We start from the raw sequence: 24,153 nt of genomic DNA, 5'->3' as shown, positions 1-24,153 counted from the left end.
TCGACTGGGTGCCGAACCGCACAATAACCGTGGGTTCGGTGTGGGGCGGCAGTGGGGTGGGTGGACTGCTGTGGCCTGTTGTGGGGTTCTGAACCACTGAGGGCTGCGGAGGGACAAAGCCTCTCCGTCGTTTCTAGGTCCCCGGTTCCATACACACAATACACACACACACACCCACACACACATTATGGAAGTTGCCTGACACGAAGTGAAATTTCTGACTTGAAATGTTCGCAAAAATAAAATTCTGCTCTGCTCACAAGAAAAGTAGCTATTTGACCTTACCTGTATACACACTGTTAACTTTAAACTAACATGCTTGCTTAGCTCAACACCTGATAATTCTGACTACGAATTTTTTCCTCATAAGAATGCAAGCAAGATCTGCCCCTGAAATAAGTTACTTACCTCGCGCTCAGCATGTTTCGTGTCTGGTGTGCTCACGTTCTCGAAAGCAAATAGAAATCAGCATATGTACTAGTAAAACAACGGAGAAGCTACTCACTACAGAATTTCTTTTTGCCTGTCACAAACTGTCTGTCGCTTCGTGTGGCGTAAGGTACAATGCACACACGACACAACATTCGGAACTTTATTGAGAATGATGGAAGACGGTTTTACATCAAAGAAAGTCGTTTCTGAAAAACTAAATTCTGTTTAGATCTTATAATTAATTTTTCTTCCAGACATTTGAGTCTCATCTTTATCTACGATAATGATGGAAGCTGAATAAATGAATTACATTTTGTGACACGGCCGGGACTGCAACCCATGTCACCTTGTTTTCTAAGCAGGAATACTCACCATTACACCCTCGCAGCACAATGGCTAACATTGCTGCACGGACGAACCAAGTCGATTGGCCTCCCTAATAAACTTCACTTCATATCTTCTCCTTATTTTTCCGCAAAATCGTCACTCTTGCTGGGGCTCTCCGGCATTGGAATAGCACCCTAGCGTCGGATGTAATGGGGAATTCGTGTACCTTAGGTGGTCGTTTAGATCTTATAATTAAATTATTGTAATTTGTTAACTATTGTAAATTAAATAATTATAAATTATAATTAAATTCTGTTTGTTGTTGTTGTGGTCTTCAGTCCAGAGACTGGTTTGATGCAGCTCTCCATGCTACTCTATCCTGTGCAAGCTTCTTCATCTTCAGTACCTACCGCAACCTACATCCTTCTGAATCTGTTTAGCGTATTCATCTCTTGGTCTCCCTCTAAGATTTTTACCCTCCACGCTGCCCGCTAATAGTAAATTGGTGATCCCTTGATGCCTCAGAATATGCCCTACCATCCGATCCCTTCTTCTAGTCAAGTTGTGCCACAAATTTCTCTTCTCTCCAATTCTATTCAGTACCTCCTCATTAGTTATGTGATCTACCCATCTAATCTTCAGCATTGTTCTGTAGCACCACATTTCGAAAGCTTCTATTCTCTTCTTGTCCAAACTATTTATCGACCACGTTTCACTGCCATACATGGCTACACTCCATACAAATACTTTCAGAAACGACTTCCTGACACTTAAATCTATGCTCGATGTTAACAAATTTCTGTTCTTCAGAAACGCTTTCCTTGCCGTTGGCAGTCTACATTTTATATCCTCTCTACTTCGACCATAATCAGTTAATTTGCTCCCCAAGTAGCAAAACTCATTTACTTCTTTAAGCCTCTTATTTCCTAATCTAATTCCCGCAGCATCAAATGGTTCAAATGGCTCTGAGCGCTATGGGACTCAACTGCTGTGGTTATCAGTCCCCTAGAACTTAGAACTACTTAAACCTAACTAACCTAAGGACATCACACACATCCATGCCCGAGGCAGGATTCGAACCTGCGACCGTAGCAGTCCCACGGTTCCGGACTGCGCGCCTAGAACCGCGAGACCACCGCGGCCCCCGCAGCATCACCCGATTTAATTCGACTGCATTCCATTATCCTCGTTTTGATTCTGTTAATGTTCATCTTATATCCTCCTTTGAAGACACAGTCCATTCCGATCAGATGCTCTTCCAGGTCCTTCGCTGTCCAGAGTCTGCATCCAGACGCGTAGTTGAGGATCTTACGCGCTACTCGATCAGTGCGCTCATGCATCTTTGTCCCAGTACAGTACATGTGAATTACTTACAATGGCAGAAAACATATGAAAACCTTACAGGTCAACACGTAGAACATTTATAAACACTGTAAAAAAAGACTTTGAGAGTTCCTTTCACGTACTGCGTCATTTCTATTATTAGTCTTGTCCATTTATCTGTATCAGTTTTTGAATTTTTTCGCCCACCTTTTAAGTACCCCGTTGATAGACGCGAGGGGACATGGGGGAGTGGTGTGGGTTCGCGTGAGTGCTACTCACGTGATGGTGAGTCACGCTGGAGGATTGGTGGCCCACGTGGTGCTCAGGTACGGCATTGGGCGCCGTTGCCGATGCCGGCTGCCCGTCATTACGAGGTCTCGTCACAGCGATCGCTGGACTAGGAACACCTGGAACCCGCCATTTTTTAAACATCACAGATGAAGTACGCATAAAGAACGACCTGGTGGCCACCGTTAGCGTGTATTCTTTGCAAACTGCTGAGACGCTTCCGCTGTTTGGCGCAGGATCCGTCAGGAGAAGAACGGCGGCGCGTGGTGCCCGAAGGCGCAGATCAGCAGCGAGGTGCAGGAGTTCCTGGAGGTGGACCTGGGCCGGCCGCACCTCATCACCGCCACCGAGACGCAGGGCCGCTTCGGCAACGGCCAGGGACAGGAGTACGCCGAGTCCTTCCACCTGCTCTACTGGAGGGACGCGCTGCAGCGCTGGGTCGTCTACCGGGACGCCAGCGGTCGCAAGGTGGGTGCCAACGGGTCACCGTATCCTCTCTCATACACATTAGGAGTAAGTAGTACATGCCTGTCCTTAGGTTCACGTTAATGGGTAGTTTTCATATACTTCCACCGGCAGGAGTCCCTGTATAATTCACTGATGGGAAAAATATCGCAACACCAAAAAATGATTAATGTAATGAAAATTCGAGAATAAATTGGTGTAGGTAAAGTGTTCATCTGATTAACACTGAAAGATCACAGGTTAATATAACAAAGAGATAAGCCACTGCAAATGTAAAATGCAGATCAAACTTTATTTTTCCAATAGTTAGCCACCGCTACGGCTTTGTCGTTGGCTTGTAGCAGGTCGCTAAAACTGCAGGGCTCCGGCAGTAGTCGGCACATGAGCAGATGTGCCTCGTTTTGTAACTCTCCGCATCCGCAAAGAACGTCGTCATCGTTAGTCGGCAGTCCCCACTTGCACAGATTAGTTTTGCATCTCGGTACACCAGCCCTCAGCCTATTTAGTATTCTCCACACTGTGTAAGGAAGTTTGTTTCCAGGTGCCATTTGCTCTTTTGGTATTATCTGCTGTGCGGTTTGTTCATTCTCCCATTTACGGACTCTATTATCTTCCTGTGAACCGCCAAGGATCTCGGTTCTTGCAATAAAGCTATTTCTAGACTTAAGCCTCCGAGCCTGAGTGACGTGCCCATTCAGTGGGTGTCGAGAATCTGTTTCTCTCTTTGTTCTCTCAGCGTCTGCTGCCACCTGCCTTCTGATCTTGGGTGGGGCAATTCCAGCAAGTAGGAACAAATTATCCGTTGGTGTGGGTCTGAGACAGCCTGTAACAATTCGCATTGTCTCATTTACACTTACATTAACCTGTTTAGCATGTGCAGATGCTTCCCATACTGGCGCTGCATAGTCTGCTGCAGAAACACACAGAGCAAGTGCTGATGTTCTCAGTACTGATGGTTGAGCTCCCCATTCATAGTTTGTCAGCCTGCGGATGATGTTATTCCTGGAGCAGACTTTAGCCTCGGTGTTTTGGCAATGCTGCTTGAAGGAAAGCGTTCTGTCAAGTACGACCCCAAGGTATTTAGGTGTTGGACGGTGCTTTAGCTTCTTACCTTGCCATGTAACGTCGAGCTCAACTCCAGCATCTCTACTGCGCAGGTGGAAAGCACTTACTTGGCTTTTGTCAGGGTTTGGCTTGAGGTGATCGGCGTCGTAGTATTGAGTCAGTTCTTCAAGCGCTCTAGAGAGATTTCCAGATGTTGCATCAAAATTGGATCAATAATCAGTGTAACACCCGAAATGTTGAATGCAAGCACGGAGGAGTCCATCCATTGTGCTGTCCAGGGGCCGGGTGTCAGTTTGTGGGGTGGGGATACATGCTTGTTCCACTTGGTCGCTCAGTACAGGGAGAGTTAATGCTGTTTGACGACGATGCTGAAGTTGTCGTCAGGCGATGTCCCATTGTAACACGCCTGGGAGTACAAATGGCGGTGGGGGACCCTTAAGGGGGGTAGGACATCAAACGGGCCGACTTGGAGCAGGAGCGGCACCACAGGAAATTTTAATTTCCACTGTCTATACTTTTACAAGTAAATTCTTAAAACTTTGTCAGCATGACCAGGAAGGATTCAGAATTCATACTCATAACAGCGGAATTCTTTACAGACGAATGGAAAAACTAGTAGAAGCCAACCTCGGGGAAGATCAATTTGGATTCCGTAGAAACACTGGAACACGTGAGGCAATACTGACCTTACGACTTATCTTAGAAGAAAGATTAAGAAAAGGCAAACCTACGTTTCTAGCATTTGTAGACTTAGAGAAAGCTTTTGACAATGTTGACTGGAATACTCTCTTTCAAATTCTAAAGGTGGCAGGGGTAAAATACAGGGAGCGAAAGGCTATTTACAATTTGTACAGAAACCAGATGGCAGTTATAAGAGTCGAGGGACATGAAAGGGAAGCAGTGGTTGGGAAGGGAGTAAGATAGGGTTGTAGCCTCTCCCCGATGTTGTTCAATCTGTATATTGAGCAAGCAGTAAAGGAAGCAAAAGAATAATTCGGAGTAGGTATTAAAATCCATGGAGAAGAAATAAAAAGGTTCGCCGATGATATTGTAATTTTGTCAGAGGCAGCAAAGGACTTGGAAGAGCAGTTGAACGGAATGGACAGTGTCTTGAAAGGAGGATATAAGATGAACATCAACAAAAGCAAAACAAGGCTAATGGAATGTAGTCTAATTAAGTCGGGTGATGCTGAGGGAATTAGATTAGGAAATGAGACACTTAAAGTAGTAAAGGAGTTTTGCTATTTGGGGAGCAAAATAACTGATGATGGTCGAAGTAGAGAGGATATAAAATGTAGACTGGCAATGGCAAGGAAAGCGTTTCTGAAGAAGAGAAATTTGTTAACATCGAGTATAGATTTAAGTGTCAGGAAGTCATTCCTGAAAGTATTTGTATGGAGTGTAGCCATGTATGGAAGTGAAACATGGACGATAAATAGTTTGGACAAGAAGCTTTCGAAATGTGGTGCTACAGAAGAATGCTGAAGATTGTCCGCAGCTCGTGGTCGTGCGGTAGCGTTCTCGCTTCCCACGCCCGGGGTCCCGGGTTCGATTCTCGGCGGGGTCAGGGATTTTCTCTGCCTCGTGATGACTGGGTGTTGTGTGATGTCCTTAGGTTAGTTAGGTTTAAGTAGTTCTAAGTTCTAGGGGACTGATGACCATAGATGTTAAGTCCCATAGTGCTCAGAGCCAATGCTGAAGATTAGATGGGTAGATCACATAACTAATGAGGAAGTATTGAATAGGATTGGGGAGAAGAGAAGTTTGCGGCACAACTTGACCAGAAGAAGGGATCGGTTGGTAGGACATGTTCTGAGGAATCAAGGGATCACAAGTTTAGCATTGGAGGGCAGCGTGGAGGGTAAAAATCGTAGAGGGAGACCAAGAGATGAATACACTCAGCAGATTCAGAAGGATGTAGGTTGCAGTAGGTACTGGGAGATGAAAAGGCTTGCACAGGATAGAGTAGCATGGAGAGCTGCATCAAACCAGTCTCAGAACTGAAGACCACAACAACAACAACAACAACAACAGCGGAAGTTCAAAAACATAACAAAATAATTTTTTTACGTGTGAAATTTCCTCGTTTTTTCACTTACTATTGCCTACATTTGTTGCTATAGGTACACTTTTCTTCATAAGTAAGAGAGACTGTTTGATGAATTTTGCACAGCGTACAAACCATACTTGCAGGTGTCTGAAACTCTAGAATCTATTTAATTTATGAAAAAATGAATGAGCTCTTGCGTTGTAAGCTCCATGTTTAAAAAAAATTTTTTTGCAGTTAATTATCTCAATGTTTACCATAGTTTTTAATAGATTTCGAAAACTATAGAGTTTCTTACACCTGTAAGTACGGTTTGTATACTGTGCAAAATTCATCAAAGAATCTCTCCTACTTGTGAATAAAAATGTACCTATAGCAACAAATGCAGCCAATAGTAAGTGAAAAATTGATGAAATTTCACATGTAAAAAAAAATTAGTTTGTTATGTTTTTGAACTTCCACTGCCATGAGTGTGAATCCTGAATCCTTCCTGGTCATGCTGACAAAGTTTTAAGAATTTACTTGTAAAAGTATAGACAGTGGAAATTAAAATGTCCTGTGGTGCCTCTCCAGCTCCAAGCCGGCCCGTTTGACGTCCTACCCCCCTTAAACTGTTCTCTGCACTTCTGCTTTTCTTGACTGTGCGCCCTGTCCACACCACGTACCTGGTAATCCCGTGGCGGTCGTGCTGTTCTGCTCCACAGCTGGCTTGCATGAAATTATCTATCGAAATACGGAAGCGAGTTAGAGGAGCCACTCAACGTCAAAACACAACACTGTTCTACGTCTGGTATGAACAACTATATTCTGAGACAATAAAAGAAAGTCGCAGGTTGCACTGTTTACATTCTAATTCAGAAGTGGTATCCCAATTAATGGATTATTAACAGTCCACAATATCATTCGGACGAGCGTAATCGTAACCCACACGCAGCGGGTGATTGTTGATGATACTGAAGCCGAATGATCGCACGAAAGTTGTTACGCTCGTCACGCATACACAGATATCTGGTACCAGTCCACCTTGACACTAGTAATGATATTTTAACACTGTTCACGAAGTTAAATTTACAGTCCACAGTTCTCACTTGTACGAGCGTGCGCGTAACCGTCGCGGCGCGGTTGATTTTTGATAATACGGAAACGCGATGATCGAACGCGCGTCTTCACGCTCGCTACAAGACACTGGCACTTGACTGCGCTCTTTTATGGTGACTTAATTTCTACTGATTCACATCAGTTCATTCTGGGAGACCGAACACGGCGCGGATGATTGATACTGTGCGACACGCAACGAGAGGAAACACAAATACGTTATCGGTGGCACTGTTCATTTTTAAATTACATCTTGACGCACCTTCGTCTGAATAACTTCCACATTTCATCACTTTACTGTAATAGCAGTTGTAGTAACATTTGGACTTCCATACTAACAATGCTTCTAACATGCAGAGCTATCCACAACACAACATAACAGTTCCGTGTCCCGCGCTCTACAGGCGCGGCTGCCCGCAAAGATACTCCGCAACCAAGCCAGCGATATGACAGTACGCTTACACTATGTGCTCGATTGGAGACTGGTGATCGAGCAGGCCAAGGCATCCGGTGGACACACTGTACGGCATGTTGGGTTACAGAATCAGTATGTGGGCGAGCGTTGTCATGTTGGAAAACACCCCCTGGAATACTGTTCATGAATGACAGCACAATAGGTCGAATCTGGTGCACAAATTTGCAGTCAGGGTGTTTTAGATAACCGCGAGAGTACTCCTGCTGTCATACGAAATCGCTCTCCAGTCCTTGACTCCAGTGTAGGTCCAGTGTCCCTAGCACACAGACAGGTTGGTTGCAGGCCCCGTTGCAGGCCCCCAACTGGACTCCTTCCAGGCAACACACTGCCATTACTGGCACCGAGGCAGAACCAGCATTCATCAGAAAACACAACGAGCCTCCATCCTGCCCTCCGCTAGGCCCTCGCTTGACACCACTCAAGTAAATGGCTGTGTTTTGGGGTCGATAGAATATACACACACAGCGTGTGGTGCAGGGCTGTCTTTAAAATAACCGATTTGTAACAGTTCGTTATGTCACTGTGGTGCCAATTCTTGGTCTGATTTCTGCTGCAGATGCAGTACGATGCGCAGACCCATACGCCAAACACGATGGTCTTCCCTCTCGGTAGTGCAACGTGGCCTTCCGGGGCCCGGCCTTCTTGCGAGTGTGGATTCTCCTGTCCACCGCTGCCAGCAATCATACACATCGGCTATATTGCTGCAAGTCTCTCTCCAGAATTGCAGAAGTAACATCCAGCTTCTCGTAGCCCTATTACAGGGCCTCGCTCAAACCCAGTGAGGTGTTGATAATGGCGTCTTTGTCGCCTTAAAGGCATTCTTAGCTAACATCAACTCACTACGTTAAATCTCAAAGGTAACTGACGGTCACGACCGTTACTGCGCGTATTTAAAGCAAACCTGATTTCCGCCCTACCAGCCATAAGCTTACGCGGCTGGCGCGAAATGTGAATAGATATCATCTTCCAGATGTAGGCACACGCCTACCAACTTCCGTTTGTGTTGTACGACTCCTTCTTGGTGTTATCTAGATCAAACATATATGAACTTACATTCAAGACTTGTCAGTCAATACACACACGGAAAACACGCAGGAAGATTAAAACAAGATATACAGAACAAGCCAGAGCTCTAAAAAGTAACAGCAATCGTAGCACTTTTCTGACCACTAATGGCTCTCAACTGTCCCTCAACTAAAACTAAAAGTAATTTAAAAATACAAAAATCCAGCCATAGCATATAAAATGGTTCAAATGGCTCTGGGCACTATGGGACTTAACTTCTGAGGTCATCAGTCCCCTAGAACTTAGAACTACTGAAACCTAACTAAGGACATCACACACATCCATGCCCGAGGCAGGATTCGAACCTGCGATCGTAGCAGTCCCGCGGTTCCAGACTGTAGCGCCTAGAACCACTCGCCCACACCGGCCGGCCATAGCATATATTGTAAACTTACAATAAAAGAGAATCTCCACATGCAGAAGTATCAGTGGAAGGAAGAAAGATTATAAAATACACCCGACGGCTCGCCATACCATGACGCCAGGGTTAAAGCATCTGCGCCTCTCCAAAATGTTTACAAGTATGTGACTACTTTTCCTGGACGCGACCGTAATCGCCATTCAACTGCAGTGCTCCCTTCTCAGTCACGGCTGCACTCCAAACGCAGACGTCTGTGTTGTGTTCTGAACGTAGTAACTGTATGCTACTACGAGGGGCGTTCAGAAAGTAAGCTCCGATCGGTCGCGAAATGGAAACGACTATGAAAATCCGATAAAGCTTTGCACAGATGTGTTGGGTAGTGTCTCTAGTATAACCCCAGTTAGCATCACGTCGCTCTTCTCATTTCTGAGCTCGCAGTGAGTGCGTAAAGATGTCTAGAAAATAGTGTCTGCCGCCAAGTACGAGGGCCTGGTGAGGAATTTCGCCTGAAGCTATGCAGCTAACATTACATAACTGTCGAGCTGTTTTTTCTTCAAGACAATTCTCAGCCGCATTCTGCAGGGGCAATGAAGATGCTCCTGCATCGTTTTCAAATGGAAATGTGAGATTACCCACAATACAGTCCGCAATTGTCTCCCCCTGAGTTTCATCTCTGGTCACATGAACCGCTGTCTTTGAAGACAACATTTTGACACAGACAACGAGGTGTAGGCCAGCGTGGAGAATTGGCGGAAAGCACTGGCGGCTGCCTTCTATGATGAGGCTATTGAAAAGTTGGTACAACTCTATGACAAAAGTCTAAGTCAGAACGGCGACTACGTAGAGAAGTAGCTGAAAGGTGTAGCTAATTGTTACAAGTAAAACATTTCTGATGTTCACTGTGGTTTCAATTTGGCAATCAATCGGAGCTTACTTTCTGAACAGGCCTCGTATAAAACCACCCCGACCACCTCCGGTCGGTTGCACTCTTGCTGATTACGCGTTTCTTTGACACGGCGGCGCTGAGTAATGTTGAAACCTGGAAGTCAAGGGAAGGCAAGATTCGGTTACGGTTGTGGCCGGGGCCGTAATCACTTACTATTCGTTGCCTTTTACAGCTACATACAATTTATTTTAAACCAGTAATTCCAGACTCAACAATAAATAAAAATACCACACGTTATTAATGAAGCAATAAACAATAGTGTTTTCAGAGAGTTGCAATTTAGCAAATCACCATTAAATATAAATACAGCAGATATCTCTTTAAAAGCAAGCCACTATGATCTGGGCAGAACGCCTCACACGCCAGGAATGGCAATAAGTTAAGAATTGTTTAAAACTCGCTGCAACTTACAAATTAGGTATTGAAATATTAAAGGCAAGTGACCACAGTCAGGGCTGAAGGCCTTACACGCCAGGAACGGCAATAATATAAAAATTTAGAGACCTGCTGTAAAACAGCAAATACAATACCAAAGGTTAATTAAAAAAATAACAAGCAACTGATAACCAAATGGGTGAAATAAGATGATGGTGAACTTTGTAACACAACCCTTAACATTCCAAAAGGCGAGCAGAACTATTAACTAGACATATATAACCTTTAATGCAGGCATTACAAGGTATTGTAATAAATACAATAATAAAACACAAGAACCAGTTCATATGTTCCTTAAAGGTCACTGAGGCAGATTAAAGCCGCAGAAGGCGTGGACTGAAGGAGCGTTAGACTGAACTACTGGCCATCAGACCTCCTTTTAGAACACACGTCTTACAAGAATCAAGGAGCCACAGACGGTGCTCCAGGAATCGACCTCTGTGAAGGTCTGGCAACAAAAACTTTCGTGAGCGATGAGATAGGCAGCCAAGAGTTGCATTCACTTCACAAGATTGTAACTCACACTACTGGCAATCTAACGAATTACTAATGATACCACAGTTCATCAAGAGTAATGACTGGCGTATTGTGACGAGCCAGTTGCACGGCCACCATTGACCAGACGTTTTTAATTGGTGAGAGATCTGGAGAACGTGCTGGCCAGGCCTGTTTCCAGAAAGGCCCATACATGACCTGCAACATGCGGTCGTGCATTATCCTGCTGAAACGTAGGGTTTCGCAGGCATCGAATGAAGGATAGAGCCACGGGTCGTACCAGATCTGAAATGTAGCGTCCACTGTTCAGTGCCGTCAATGCGAAGAAGAGGTCACCGAGACGTGTAACCAATGGCACCCCATACGACGCCGGGTGATACGCTTCCAATGTGCGTACACCGCGATGTCGTCAAACACGGATGCGACCATCATGATGCTGTAAACAGAACCTGGATTCATCCGAAAAAATGACGTTTTGCCATTCGTCCACCCACGTTCGTCGTTGAGAACACCATCGCAGGCGCTCCTGTCTCTGATGCAGCGTCAAGGGTAACCGCAGCCATGGTCTCCAAGCCCATAGTCCATGCTGCTGCAAACGTCGTCGAACTGTTCGCGCAGATGGTTGTGGTCTTGCAAACGTCCCCATCTGTTGATTCAGGGATCGAGACGTGGCTGCACGATCCGTTGCAGCCACGCGGATAAGATGCCTGTCATCTCGACTGATAGTGATACGAGGCCGTTGGGATCCAGCACGGCGTTCCGTATTACCCTCCTGAAGCCACCGATTCCATATTCTGCTAACAGTCATTGTATGTCGACCAACGCGAGCAGCAATGTCGCGATACGATAAACCGCAATCGCGATAGGTTACAATCCGACCTTTATCAAAGTCGGAAACGTGATGGTACGCATTTCTCCTCCTTACACGAGGCATCACAACAACGTTTCACCAAGCAACGCCGGTCAACTGCCGTTTGTGTATGAGAAATCGGTTGGAAACTTTCCTCATGTCAGCACGTTGTAGGTGTCGCCACCGGCGTCAACCTTGTGTGAATGCTCTGCAAAGCTTATCATTTGCATATCACAGCATCTCCTTCCTGTTGGTCAAATTTCGCGTCTGTAGCACGTCATCTTCGTGGTGTAGCAATTTTAATGGCCAGTAGTGTAGTAAAAAGTCGAGGAAAGCTGATCAGATCCACCTTCCCCAAGCACTCCACTCGCTGCTCTTCGCCTCGGCGACACTACGAGCAGCAACACGAACCCAAGTCACTGGAGAATCGCAAGATGTCACAGTGGTGGAGGTTTCTCTACTTTGATTGAAGTGCACTCATCTTAACGCTTGCTGGATCCGGTTCGCGACCAGGTCGTGCACCTTCGCGACCACAGCCCTTACATGCAGCACTCCATGCGTGCCGCCAGCGGTCCCGGCGTGTTTTCGCACTGCGCGGACCTGGCTCCTCCTGAGTCCCCAACCGAACTCGCCGACTCACATGACCCGGAAAAACAACGACGTCGCCCCAAAGGTAGGGCAACAGTTGGTACATATCGATAACCGCCGCTGCTGCCACTATCGGACAGGCAACGCTTGCTATACCGAGTGGCGCCAGTTAACATGAGAAGAAGACAAAGTGCTGCAAGCATGCCAACTAATCGATACCGTCTGGCCTCCAACAGAGGGAGGAAACCCCCAAACAGCACCAACGCTAGCCGCAGCCTGGCTCATATGTGACAATACAATAATAAATAACAAACTACATTTATCAAGCGTCTCATACTAAATGGGACTTAACTGGTGCCGGCCGAAGTGGCCGTGCGGTTAAAGGCGCTGCAGTCTGGAACCGCGAGACCGCTACGGTCGCAGGTTCGAATCCTGCCTCGGGCATGTATGTTTGTGATGTCCTTAGGTCAGTTAGGTTTAACTAGTTCTAAGTTCTAGGAGACTAATGACCTCAGCAGTTGAGTCCCATAGTGCTCAGAGCCATTTGCACCATTTGAACTTAACTGGTATAGTTGGTTGGGTGTACTGATGTCCTAAATCTAATACAGTAAACGTAAATAACTTCGCTGTCTCTTGGCTGTCTATAATATTGGAACTATGATTGCAGTTACGCAAACACTGCGTTAGTGGCCCTAGTAGTCAGTAAACAGCGATTACTAAGTCGCGAGGCAGTCTTTAGACTACAGCACTGTACTGCGCTGACTGCAGTTACCGGACAGAACAATCTGACTGCTGGTACTGCTGTGTTGGTGTCTGCGACACATCGTACCGCACTTTGCTACCTGTCAGCTGAACGATTTCCATGTCCGCCAGTACGAGGCTCACAGCTGTACACACTATTGACGCACGAATATGAAGCGCTGGAGGATGTGGGAGAGAAGCAAGAAGAGGTTCGTGTTTGTCAGCGCACTCTGGTGGCTGCCGCACAGTACGGAGAGATTCCACGCCAGTAGTTGCGGCTTTGTGGTGGTGGCGGCCTCTCGAAGTATCCTCGGTACACGGCATGGTGTTAACGACAGCCTATGCGTGGGCTGGTAATTTTCCTACCTGTCTGCTGCCATCTATGAACAACAGTGCGAGATGACACAGAAGGGTTGCAGCAAGTCCATTACTTGTTCTCAGGTGGCAAGCGCGAATGAGAAGAGGGTATGATGTGCTTAATGGAGAACACAGCTGTGCTCCCTTGTGGCACACATACGTGGTCGATGTGCCCTCATCTTCCAGTGCAGCTCAATATCAGGCCATCCTAATGCCAAATAAATCAGGACATCGTACGATCCTATCAGCCGGCCAAATGGAAACCCACAATGACGCCCTTCGAACGCCCTCACATGCTAACAACGCAGTCTCACACGAGTGCTTCACATCTTCATGTCCTCAGCATATGGTGCCGTTCACACCCCTTATGTATCCTACCGGGCCCGGTAAGGTCGCTAAACACCAACACTGGTGGCCATGCTAACTGTGATAGGCTCAAAAATTCAAATGGTTCAAATGGCTCTGAGCACTATGGGACTTAACATCTATGGTCATCAGTCCCCTAGAACTTAGAACTACTTAAACCTAACTAACCTAAGGACAGCACACACATCCATGCCCGAAGCAGGATTCGAACCTGCGACCGTTGCGGTCACGCGGTTCCAGACTGAAGCGCCAGAACCGCACGGCCACACCGGCCGGCTCTGTGATAGGTAACTGGAACTCTAATACGAGGAATCAGAGGGAGCAAAATCCGGACCGTATGGAGTGCGATCGAACACTGTCCATATAAAACGCTGCTAGGGGCGTCGTCATTGCCCCTGCAGAGTGCGGCCGAGAATCGTCAAGAAGAAGGAAATGCATGACAGTTATGTTGTGTGGGCTGCATCAAATCAGGGGAAATTTCTCACGGGCACTCAAACTTGGCGGGAGACACTGTTCCGTAGGCATCTTTACGTGATCACGGTGTGCTCAGAACTGAAAAGACAGACGTGACGCGACCTACTGGCATACTAGAGACACCGCCCAACACATCTTTATCCATTTGAATGCAATATGGGAGTGAACAGTGGTCAAAGTATTACAAATATTTACTATCAAAAACAGTCTTGATTACAGTTTATTTATTACGGTGACTGGTTTCGGCCACAACTGTGGTCATCTTCAGACCAATGAGTAAGGACCTCCTTCTGCTGGAGAATCGGTACAGCAGAAGGAAGTCCTTACTCATTGGTCTGAAGATGACCACAGTAGTGGTCGAAACTGGTCACTGTAATAAATAAATTGTGATCAAGACTGTTTTTGAAAGTAAACATCTTTATCCTATTTTCACTGTGGTTCCCATTTCGCGAACGATAGGACGTTACTTTCGGAAAACGCCTCGTAATTTACGTACTCGATTGTAGTGTGTACGTGCACGAAGCTAGATTGGTATCCGACCATGGCATTGTGAGTGCTTTTTTGTTTTGGTCAGGCAGTGAATTATCAACTTTCCCTAGATCCACCAGTGTCGGCAGATAAAATATTTCGAGGCAACATCAGCCTCGACTGGCTTGCTTCTCCTGCTACGTGTTTCGCAGCTCAAACCGTGCCTCGTCTGCCCCTACAGGTGCTGAGGGGCAACAGCAACACCTACCTGGCGGTGCGTCAGCAGCTGGAGCTGCCGTTCGTGGCGAGCCGCGTGCGCTTCATGCCCTACTCCCAGCACACCAGGACCGTCTGCATGCGGGTCGAGCTCTACGGCTGTCCCTGGACGCGTGAGTACACACTCATCTCATCTGCTCCTGGTTCCGCTGCAGTGCATACGAATAAGCTGAAACCGGAGACCCTATGCTTTCCTTAGTGATAAACTAGCCGCACTGTTCATTCATTACGACAGTGCATTATTCGAGGTGAAGTCGAGCGCCGCCGACAATATTTCCTCCGGAGTTGTGATCTTAAGCTTTCCAAGCGAATCAGCTGTTTGTGCTGCTCTCGGGTGTCCATTCGGTGCAGTTGTGTACGAAACACGATATTTCGACAGAGTACTTTGGTTCTCAGATGCCAGTGAACAACGGCCTCCTTTCGTTCTGAGTAAAGCGTGGGCCCCAGCGCTCAGTCAACTGAAGCTACAACGTCGGCCGAGGGTGGTTCCCGCATCCGACGAGGGTGGCAGAAGCGCTGAGGTACCAGAGTTCGCGCTCACCACTTGGCGATCGTGTACCCCCGCTGCCCCAGCCGACGCACCGTGACACCGGCTAGCGAGAGAAGGAGCAGGCTGCGATGAGATTGTATGGAAGATGCGATGTAGCTGAGAAGCTCGTTCTAAATGTCGCACTTGAAGATGATGCAAGATGCGCTGACGAAATATCGTGTTTCGTAAACGAGTACACCCGCCTGTACTCGAGAGCGATACCCACAGGATTTCGGAGGACGTTCAGGGATAATACTTGCATCTTTTTGTGCAGTGAATCCTTGGTCTACGCTGACTGGTTACAGAGTAACTGCATGTATAGTCTGATTTAAAGTACTTGTCACTTGACAGGCAACGGGCTGCAGGGCTCCCGCCACCAATAAACCAATGGCAGCCGGCGCGGTCGGCTGCCACTGCGTTGCCACTTCGCTCTGCTGAGCTGACTAAGGCACCGTGCCAGCCAGTCCTCAGCGAGCCGTTGTAGACGGGCGGGTGAGAGATTTGAGTGACTTGTAGCTTCGCGTGTTTACGATGTCTGATGAAAGCAGTTGCAAGACAGGGAGGCCGAGGCTGCACACTCCTCGGAAACCTCCAAAAAGTGGCGGACATGGCGTCGTTATACGCAGTCAGGCGCGTGAATACGTGTGTTCCTTAAGGGAGTATTTTGAGAGAGAGAGGGATGCAGGAGGGCCTCTCGTTCCTTTGGATAAGGTGGTGGAGCGAACTGCAGCTGCTCTGCAAGTTTGCGAACGATCAGTAATAAGAATCTATAAGGAGAAATTGACGAAAGAACGCTCAAGTGAGTCATTTAAATTGGATACACCTGGGAAAAAGAGGCGACTAGAGAAGAGGGTCACATAACTTGACTCTTTTCGGGAAGATGGCATTCGTCGTCAAATATACGCATTTTATTCGAGGAAGGAGTATCCAACACTCAAAAAACTACATGCTACCCTCACAGCGGCTGACCTCTTTCAGGGTAGTAAATAGTCTTTGTTATTAATGGAACGCCAAGATGTTGCAGCCTGGCGATGCCGTTTTCTTAGAGAATTAGTGAGGACAAATTTTGATGATATCGTGTGGCTTGATGAAACGTGGTTGAATGCAGGACACAGTTTAAAAAAAGGCTGGACAGACGGTACCATCAGCGGAAGTATGGCAGCTCTGATCGGCAGAGGAAAAAGGATAATTGTAGCACATGCCGGAAATTCAAAAGGTTTCATTCCAAATTGTCTGCTGCTATTCAGTTCAAATAAGACCTCCGACTACCACGAAGAGATGAACCACAATACTTTTGTGAAATGGTTTGAAGACTGTGTGCTCCAGAACTTAACAAAAAACTCTATCATTCTTATGGATAACGCTCCTTATCATTCAGTAATACAAGACAAAGCACCCACGAAGGCAACGAGGAAAAACGACATTGTTAGCTGGTTACAGAAACATAAGGTGCAGTTCGACAGTAATTTTACAAGGGCAGAATTATTAGAACTTGTATCGCAACACAAGCCAAAGAACCCGATTTACATTGTGGATGAAGTAGCAAAAAAATGCGGTCATAAAGTGCAAAGATTGCCTCCTTACCATTGCCATTTCAACGCAATAGAGCAGATTTGGGCTCAGGTTAAACGGCATATTGCTGCAGAAAATAAGAAATTCACATTAACCGAAGTGGAACGCCTTTTGAAAGAGGCAGTTGAAATTGTGACATCGGAAGACTGGCAGAAGGTAGTACATCACTTGAAAGGAGTGATACAGAACGCATGGAACAATGAAGGTATCTTACAACAAAGTGTCGAAAACTTCATTTTATCTGTCAGTAGGAGCAGCGACACGGATAGTTCCACTGACTCTGAATTAAGCGGTGTTCTCGCATTGTCTGATTAATGTGTAGTGTACTTACTGCCATTAAATATTGTGTTTGTGAATTTATTTCGATTAATTCTTATTTTTGTTGTGAGACTAAGAAATACTGTTTGGCCAGATCTCGACATCTCCTTACGGTAAGTTAGACTGAATTTTAATTCTATTTCATTTTGTATATACACCAAGATGTTATTTATTCAGTGTGTGTAATAGTTTTCGAGATTTGCAATCTAAAGAAGAAAACTTTTCCGGACGCGAAAATTTCTCACGCTTCAATAGTTAATGTAACAACGGTCCTAATTAAAATTAAGAAAAGATATTTGATTTGCTTATAGATACCACTGAGACCGATACTGTACGTAAATTTCAAAATATTTACATAATATTTATAGGAGATAGAGATTTTAAACTTCATACTTGTTTCGAGTTCAGTACTGATAGGGAAGCTTAAAAATGTTATTTTCAGAAATTTATATACAGGAAACGTGATGCACTACGAAAACTTTTAAGGATTCTTTGCCGAGTGCACTATTTTGGTAATGAATGCAAAAATATTTTGCTGTGACACCAATAGTTTTTCAGTAATGACGTGATAAGTTAGAAGCTGTTTGCGAAATCGAGAATTTAAATGGTTTCAAACAAATTGACGTAACTCTTGTCCTAATTAAAATTAAGAATAGATATTTGACAGATTGAGAGACATTGTAGAGATATACATCATATGTGGGTTTGAAATTTTTTACTTACTTTTTGTAGAAGATACAGGCTTTCAAACGATTTTCTGTCGCCGGGGGTAGCGATGCGCTGAGGCGGCTGCCTTCAGCCAGTGCTTGACGTGACAACGCCGCAACTTCGCAGCGCAAACGTCAAGTGACAACTAATTTAAATCAAACTATAGTCTCATTTCTAACTTCCGTTTAGCTTCGTACCTGCACGGTAGTGCAAATTTAGAAGATATGCTCCGTGTGTTGTTTGAAGTTGTTCCATTCACTGACGGTACTTGCTGTTGACAACCGTGGGGGCAATCTTCTCTCCGTTCTCAAGCGTACATTGAGCACTGCTCGGTTCTGTCTCAGGTTTGCTTTTTTGATAGTGTTAGTCGTACATTAACAGTTGTTCACACTGCGTGCCTACGGAGTATCGCCTCAGTTGTGCGACTGGATTCGTGATTTCCTGTCAGAAAGTCATAGTTCGTAGTAATAGACAGAAAGTCATCGATTAAGGCGGAAGTAATATCCGGCGTTCCCCAAATGAAGCGTTATAGGCCCTCTATTGTTCCTGATCTATATGAACGACGTAGGAGACAATCTGAGTAGCCGTCTTAGATTGTTTGCAGATGATACTGTCATTTACCGTATTGTAAAGTCATCAGATGACCAAAACGACTTGCAAAATCATTTAGATAAGATATCTGTATGGTGCGAAAAGTGGCAATTGACCCTGAATAAAGAAAAGTGTGAAGTTATTCATATGAATACTAAAAGAAAACATCTAAATTTCGAATACGCGTTAAGTCACACAAATCTGAGGGCTGTAAATTCAACTAAATACTTAGGGATTACAATTACAAATAACCTAAATTGGAACGATCACATAGATAATATTGTGGGTAGAGGAAACCAAAGACTGCGATTTATTGGCAGAACACTTAGAAGGTGCAACAGGTCTACCAAAGAGACTGCTTACACCACGCTTGTCCGCCCTATTCTGGAGTATTGCTGTACGGTGTGGGATCCGCATCAGGTGGGACTGACGGATGACATTGAAAAAGTACAAAGAAGGGCAGCTCGTTTTCTATTTTCGCGAGAAAGGGGAGATAGTGCCACAGACATGAAACGTGAATTGGAGTGGCAATCATTAAAACAAAGGCGTTTTTCGTTGCGACGGGATCTTCTCATGAAATTTCAATCACCAGTTTTCTCCTTCGATTGCGAAAACATTCTGTTGGCACCCACCTACATAGGGAGAAATGATCATCACGATAAAATAAGAGAAATCAGGGGTCGCATAAAAAATTTTAAGTGCTCGTTTTTCCCGCGTGCCGTTCGAGAGTGGAACGGTAGAGAGACAGCATGAAGGTGGTTCATTGAACCCTCTGCCAGGCACTTTATTGTGAATAGCAGAGAAATCACGTAGATGTAGATGTAGTACTGATATGTATACTGATGGAGAGTTGGCGAATTTGCACCTCGTTTGACAGGTTCAGTGAATTCAGCAGAAGAGCGAGACAACTGGGACTGTGCTGAAGTCGTCCCCCCCCCCCCCCCCCCAACAATGCTTCTCACATCGTAGCACTTTGTTTGGTTCGAGATTTGTTGCACAATTGTGTGTTTCACCTCGTTTATTTTTACATGGTTCTTCATTTATTCGCTTGTATTTTCACAGAAACAAAGGTAACTCGAGTAACAATCTGAATAAATTGTAACTATTATTTATTCTGTAACGAGGCTCCGTAGATGAAGAGCCCGTTGTATGAAAATACTCAGGCAATATCCATCAGCATCGTCCGACATTTTGTCCGTGGAGTCCGAGTTGACCCTGAATGTGATGATGTAACGAAGTATGTGGACCCCCAATATGGAGATTTCTAGATTGCTTTGTTGTAGATGACGGTCGTTTCTGTGGAAAGTCGTCATCGACCAAGTAACACAGCTAGCTTAACTGGATCTCATTATAATCAACGTTTTTTTTCCTTTTTTTTTACTGTAAAAGTCCGTAGAACACTAAAGGGGAGAGGGGGGGGGGATTGTTACATTACTATGAAACTATCGTAAGTATTACTACTTAGTTTACGCATTAATTAATTATAATTATTACATCTTCAATCGTATGTTACATACCAACTTGAGTACAAAATTTCCTGTTTAACACCATAATGCAACAGTAAATTTTACGAGGGTTTAGTGATCTAGGGTTAATATTCGACTCAGCACCTGTTCGTTCTTTTACCTAAAGAAGTCGGACCTGATTCGATCACTAGGACTCTGTTCAGAGTGACTGAAAGAAAACAAGTTCTTTTTCTAAATGAGATCGAATAAAATTACTTCCAGGTCTTAAAAGAGCAGTTTTCTGCTCGCAAAAAAAAAGACGAAATGCAGTCTTTCTCGGTAGCTTTGCTTGTTAGTTTGCCTGCATCAGGTTTTTTATGCGAGCGTCGTGAAACCCTCCGCCTTCTTCTTTTACTTAACATTAATCCTTAGTGGGGACCCCTGTACCCGAGAATTCGCAAATTTATTTTACTATTTAACTTTGCCGCCAGATGTCATTTCTGTCGCCGCAGTTACCTGAGGGAGCAAAGTAGTGTGGTCCTCCTGTCTGTGAGCTGGGTACACTTTCTTCTGTCTGTAGTTACGTGGCAGTTTTTCCAAAACTATGCCGCCACGTGTTTAGTAATTCAATGTGAAAATCCGCGCAGTAAATTACATTAAGTCTCTGACGTTGCATGAAACCTCAAACCAATAGTATCAAATGCCAGTCATTAAAATTCTGATAATCTCTGTCCCTTTTCCTTTTGGTACGGTGGTAGATTCTTGTAGTGTGCTGGAGCTTGGGGCTTTACCTGGTTAGCGAAAGGCGAGAGTCGTGAGAGGTACTGCACGGGTTGCAAAAAACTTTTTCCGCTGAAAGTGGAAAAGTGCTGTGTTAGCCTCTACAGGGGGTGACAGGTGAAGGCGACCCAGCTCGTTACAAAGTTTTATTGCGAGTGACGGGCAAAGAATGCCTTTTAGCAAGAATAACATCTGAAGAAAAGGGGGAAAAAAAACATGACGATGCTAGTGTGGGATCGATTTGTTAGTCCCGAAGGAGGCCAGCTAAAACTTTTGCTCAAAATTTAGTACTTACGAACAACTTAAATTGGAAGGAACACATAGAAAATGTTGTGGGGAAGGCTAACCAAAGACTGTGTTTTATTGGCAGGACACTTAGAAAATGTAAAAGACCTAATAGGAGACTGCCTACACTGCGCTTGCCTGTCCTCTTTAAGAATACTGCTGCGCGGTGTGAGATCCTTACCAGATAGGACTGACGGAGTATATCGAAAAAGTTCAAAGAAGAGCAGCACGTTTTTTACTATCGCGGAATATGGGAGAGAGTATCGCTGAAATGATACAGGATTTGGGCTAAACATCGTTAAAAGAAAGGCGTTTTTCTTTGCTACTGAATCTTCTCACGAAATTCCAATCACCATCTTTCTCCTCCGAATGCGAAAATATTTTTTGACAACGACCTACATAGGGAGAAACGTTAACATTAGGGAAATCAGAGCTGGTACGGAAAAATACAGGTGTTCGTTCTTTCCGCGCGCTGTACGACATTGGAATAATAGAGAATTGTGAAGGTGGTTCGATGAACCCTCTGCCAGGCACTTAAATGTGATTTAAAGAGCATCTATGTAGATGTAGGCGTAGAGATCGCTGATCGGCTCATAGTAATTATTTTGATAGCAGGGAAAACTTCTCGCACGTACACGCCTTTTCATTCGCCTTAAATAGAAAATTTTGACATGGTGGGAGAGACTTTCTGCCTTTTAACCAATTTCAGGGTAGAAAAATACGTCACTGGGTAATCATGGCAGAATCCATAAGAGCAGGGAATTTGTTAGCATATTTATTGAATTATTGTTGGTCGGAACTCGCAGAGTGTGTTGCAGCTGGCTGGTGAGATTCGGGTGCTGACAGAATCAGCTAATTTTTTTAGAGGAAAGTAAGAGAGCACTTCTCTTTAGGGCGCAATAACAAGCCCTTGTTCCAGGAGCGCTGCAGCGAAGACTTTCTCTAGGGGCATTGTAGGCTTGCACTTGCTCCACGGGCTTGACAGTGAACACCAGAGCTGAAGTGCGAGATGTCTCCGTCTTACAGCAGAGCGCAGGCGTCAGGGCAGAGCCCAGAATTCTCAGACACTGCTAATGCAGCCGGCATCTACCCTCATAGGCAGGCACTCCGTCTTTAGGCCACAAGTGGCCCATCGGGACCATCCGACCGCCGTGTCATCCTCCGGTCGTTATGATGGTTTTCTTTGACCGGAGCCGCTACTATTCGGTCGAGTAGCTCCTCAATTGGCATCACGAGATTGAGTGCACCCCGAAAAATGGCAACAGTACATGGCGGCCTGGATGATCACCCATCCAATTGCCGGCCACGCCTGACAGCGCTTAACTTCGGTGACCTGACGGGTACCGATGTATCGACTGCGGCAAGGCCGTTGCCATCCACCCTCATGCATTACCACTATAATGGTAAACATGAGGCGTATTTGAATTCATTGAGACGAAGCCATCGTGAAGTTAATTAAGGGGAGACAGAAGCCAATTTTTATCCTCATTCTGCCTATGCTATTTCACCCTTTGAATAGGTACACTTTTCAAAAGAACTATAACTATTAAAACAGTGAAATATTTACTGAATGTGTGTAACATACATGCCTGCATTTACAAGTAAAATGAACAAAGTACATCTTATGGACTTGAAGAACATTATTTTTTTTATTCTTTCATTAGTAAAATTTCACTTTCTTAATACATTAATTATTATAAAACAATCTCTGTTGGAGTGGTGGTTCTCAATTTACTTGTTATAACTAATTACCAGCCACAGTACAGATTGACCACATTTCATATTTCTAACCACATTAGTTTAGAAAATAATAGTACCTGACAGTCAAAAAATGTTGTTTTGAGAAAACTCAATTTAAAGTTGAGTATTGCTATTTTAGTATAGTTATTGATGAGAATTACTTACCACTAATATTGTACTGCACCATACCGAGCATCATCTGTATGATACTGATCTTCTTTTTTTCTTTTCGTCCCTCTTTTGGATGTCTAGCTTCTATTGCGCATTTCAAATGATCAATTTCTGCTTTGCGAATTCTCTCTTTTCCCATTTACACCAAGAATTTTGCGTTATTTCCACTAGATTTTATGCCCAATACTTCCAAAGCATCCAGTTTTATTGTTACACCGTCACTGAAGCATAAAATAGCATCATGAACACCAAATTTAAGGGTTGTAATTTGAACAAATACTGTTTTCGGTAACCAGATCCAAATGACAGAATTCACAGATTCATTTGAATTTCGCGTTTACACATGAAGACATTTCGTCAACAAAGCATCTTCACAAAAATCATGAGTATTGGTTTAACTTCATTCATTACTGCTGCAGGTAAAGGATGTTTCTGGTCATATATTGCATTTGTCCTCTAGTTGCATTCCGGCAAAGACAGTGCTGAGGAATACCATTTGTGGAATGCTTCTGGAGAAAGATAGCCCATACAGGTTTTTCCATGTTTTCTAATTTTCCAACATTTCTTATGACCAAGCCATAATTTTCTCAGGTATCCTTTACCACCTATATTCTTCCCATCTTCCAGTACTATTGTTGACTTTGCTTTTACTAACCCTCTCAACCTGGATCCCATTCTCTTCGGGACATGCCCAACGCATGATTTAGAAATTGTGACATTAGAACAAAATGTTGTTCTGAACATGTTGTTGTTGTTGTGGTCTTCAGTCCTGAGAGTGATTTGATGCAGCTCTCCATGCTACTCTATCCTGTGCAAGCTTCTTCATCTCCCAGTACCTACTGGAACCTACATCCTTCTGAATCTGCTTAGTGTATTCTACTCTTGGTCTCCCTCGACGATTTTTACCCTCCATGCTGCCCTCCAATACTAAACTGGTGATCCCTTGATGCCTCAACACATGTCCTACCAACCAATCCCTTCTTCTAGTCAAGTTGTGCCACAAACTTCTCTTCTCTCCAATCCTATTCAATACTTCCTCATTAGTTATGTGATCTACCCATCTAATCTTCAGCAT

The 24,153-nt window shown here is 44.7% G+C and overlaps 1 protein-coding gene across 1 annotated transcript in view; it reads left to right on the top strand.

Annotated features, from left to right (window-relative positions):
* LOC126260784 (ALK tyrosine kinase receptor-like) overlaps nt 1-24,153 on the top strand; it is a 514,129-nt gene that overhangs the window by 152,518 nt on the left and 337,458 nt on the right. The window contains exons 2-3 of the mRNA XM_049958121.1: nt 2,607-2,838; nt 14,905-15,052. Coding sequence (XP_049814078.1) covers nt 2,607-2,838; nt 14,905-15,052 — 380 coding nt within the window. The remainder of the gene's footprint in view (nt 1-2,606; nt 2,839-14,904; nt 15,053-24,153) is intronic.

This window comes from Schistocerca nitens, chromosome 5, assembly GCF_023898315.1.
Source record: "Schistocerca nitens isolate TAMUIC-IGC-003100 chromosome 5, iqSchNite1.1, whole genome shotgun sequence".
In the NCBI taxonomy this organism is placed as follows: Eukaryota; Metazoa; Arthropoda; class Insecta; order Orthoptera; family Acrididae; genus Schistocerca; species Schistocerca nitens.
This window is presented reverse-complemented; position numbering and strand designations above follow the sequence as displayed.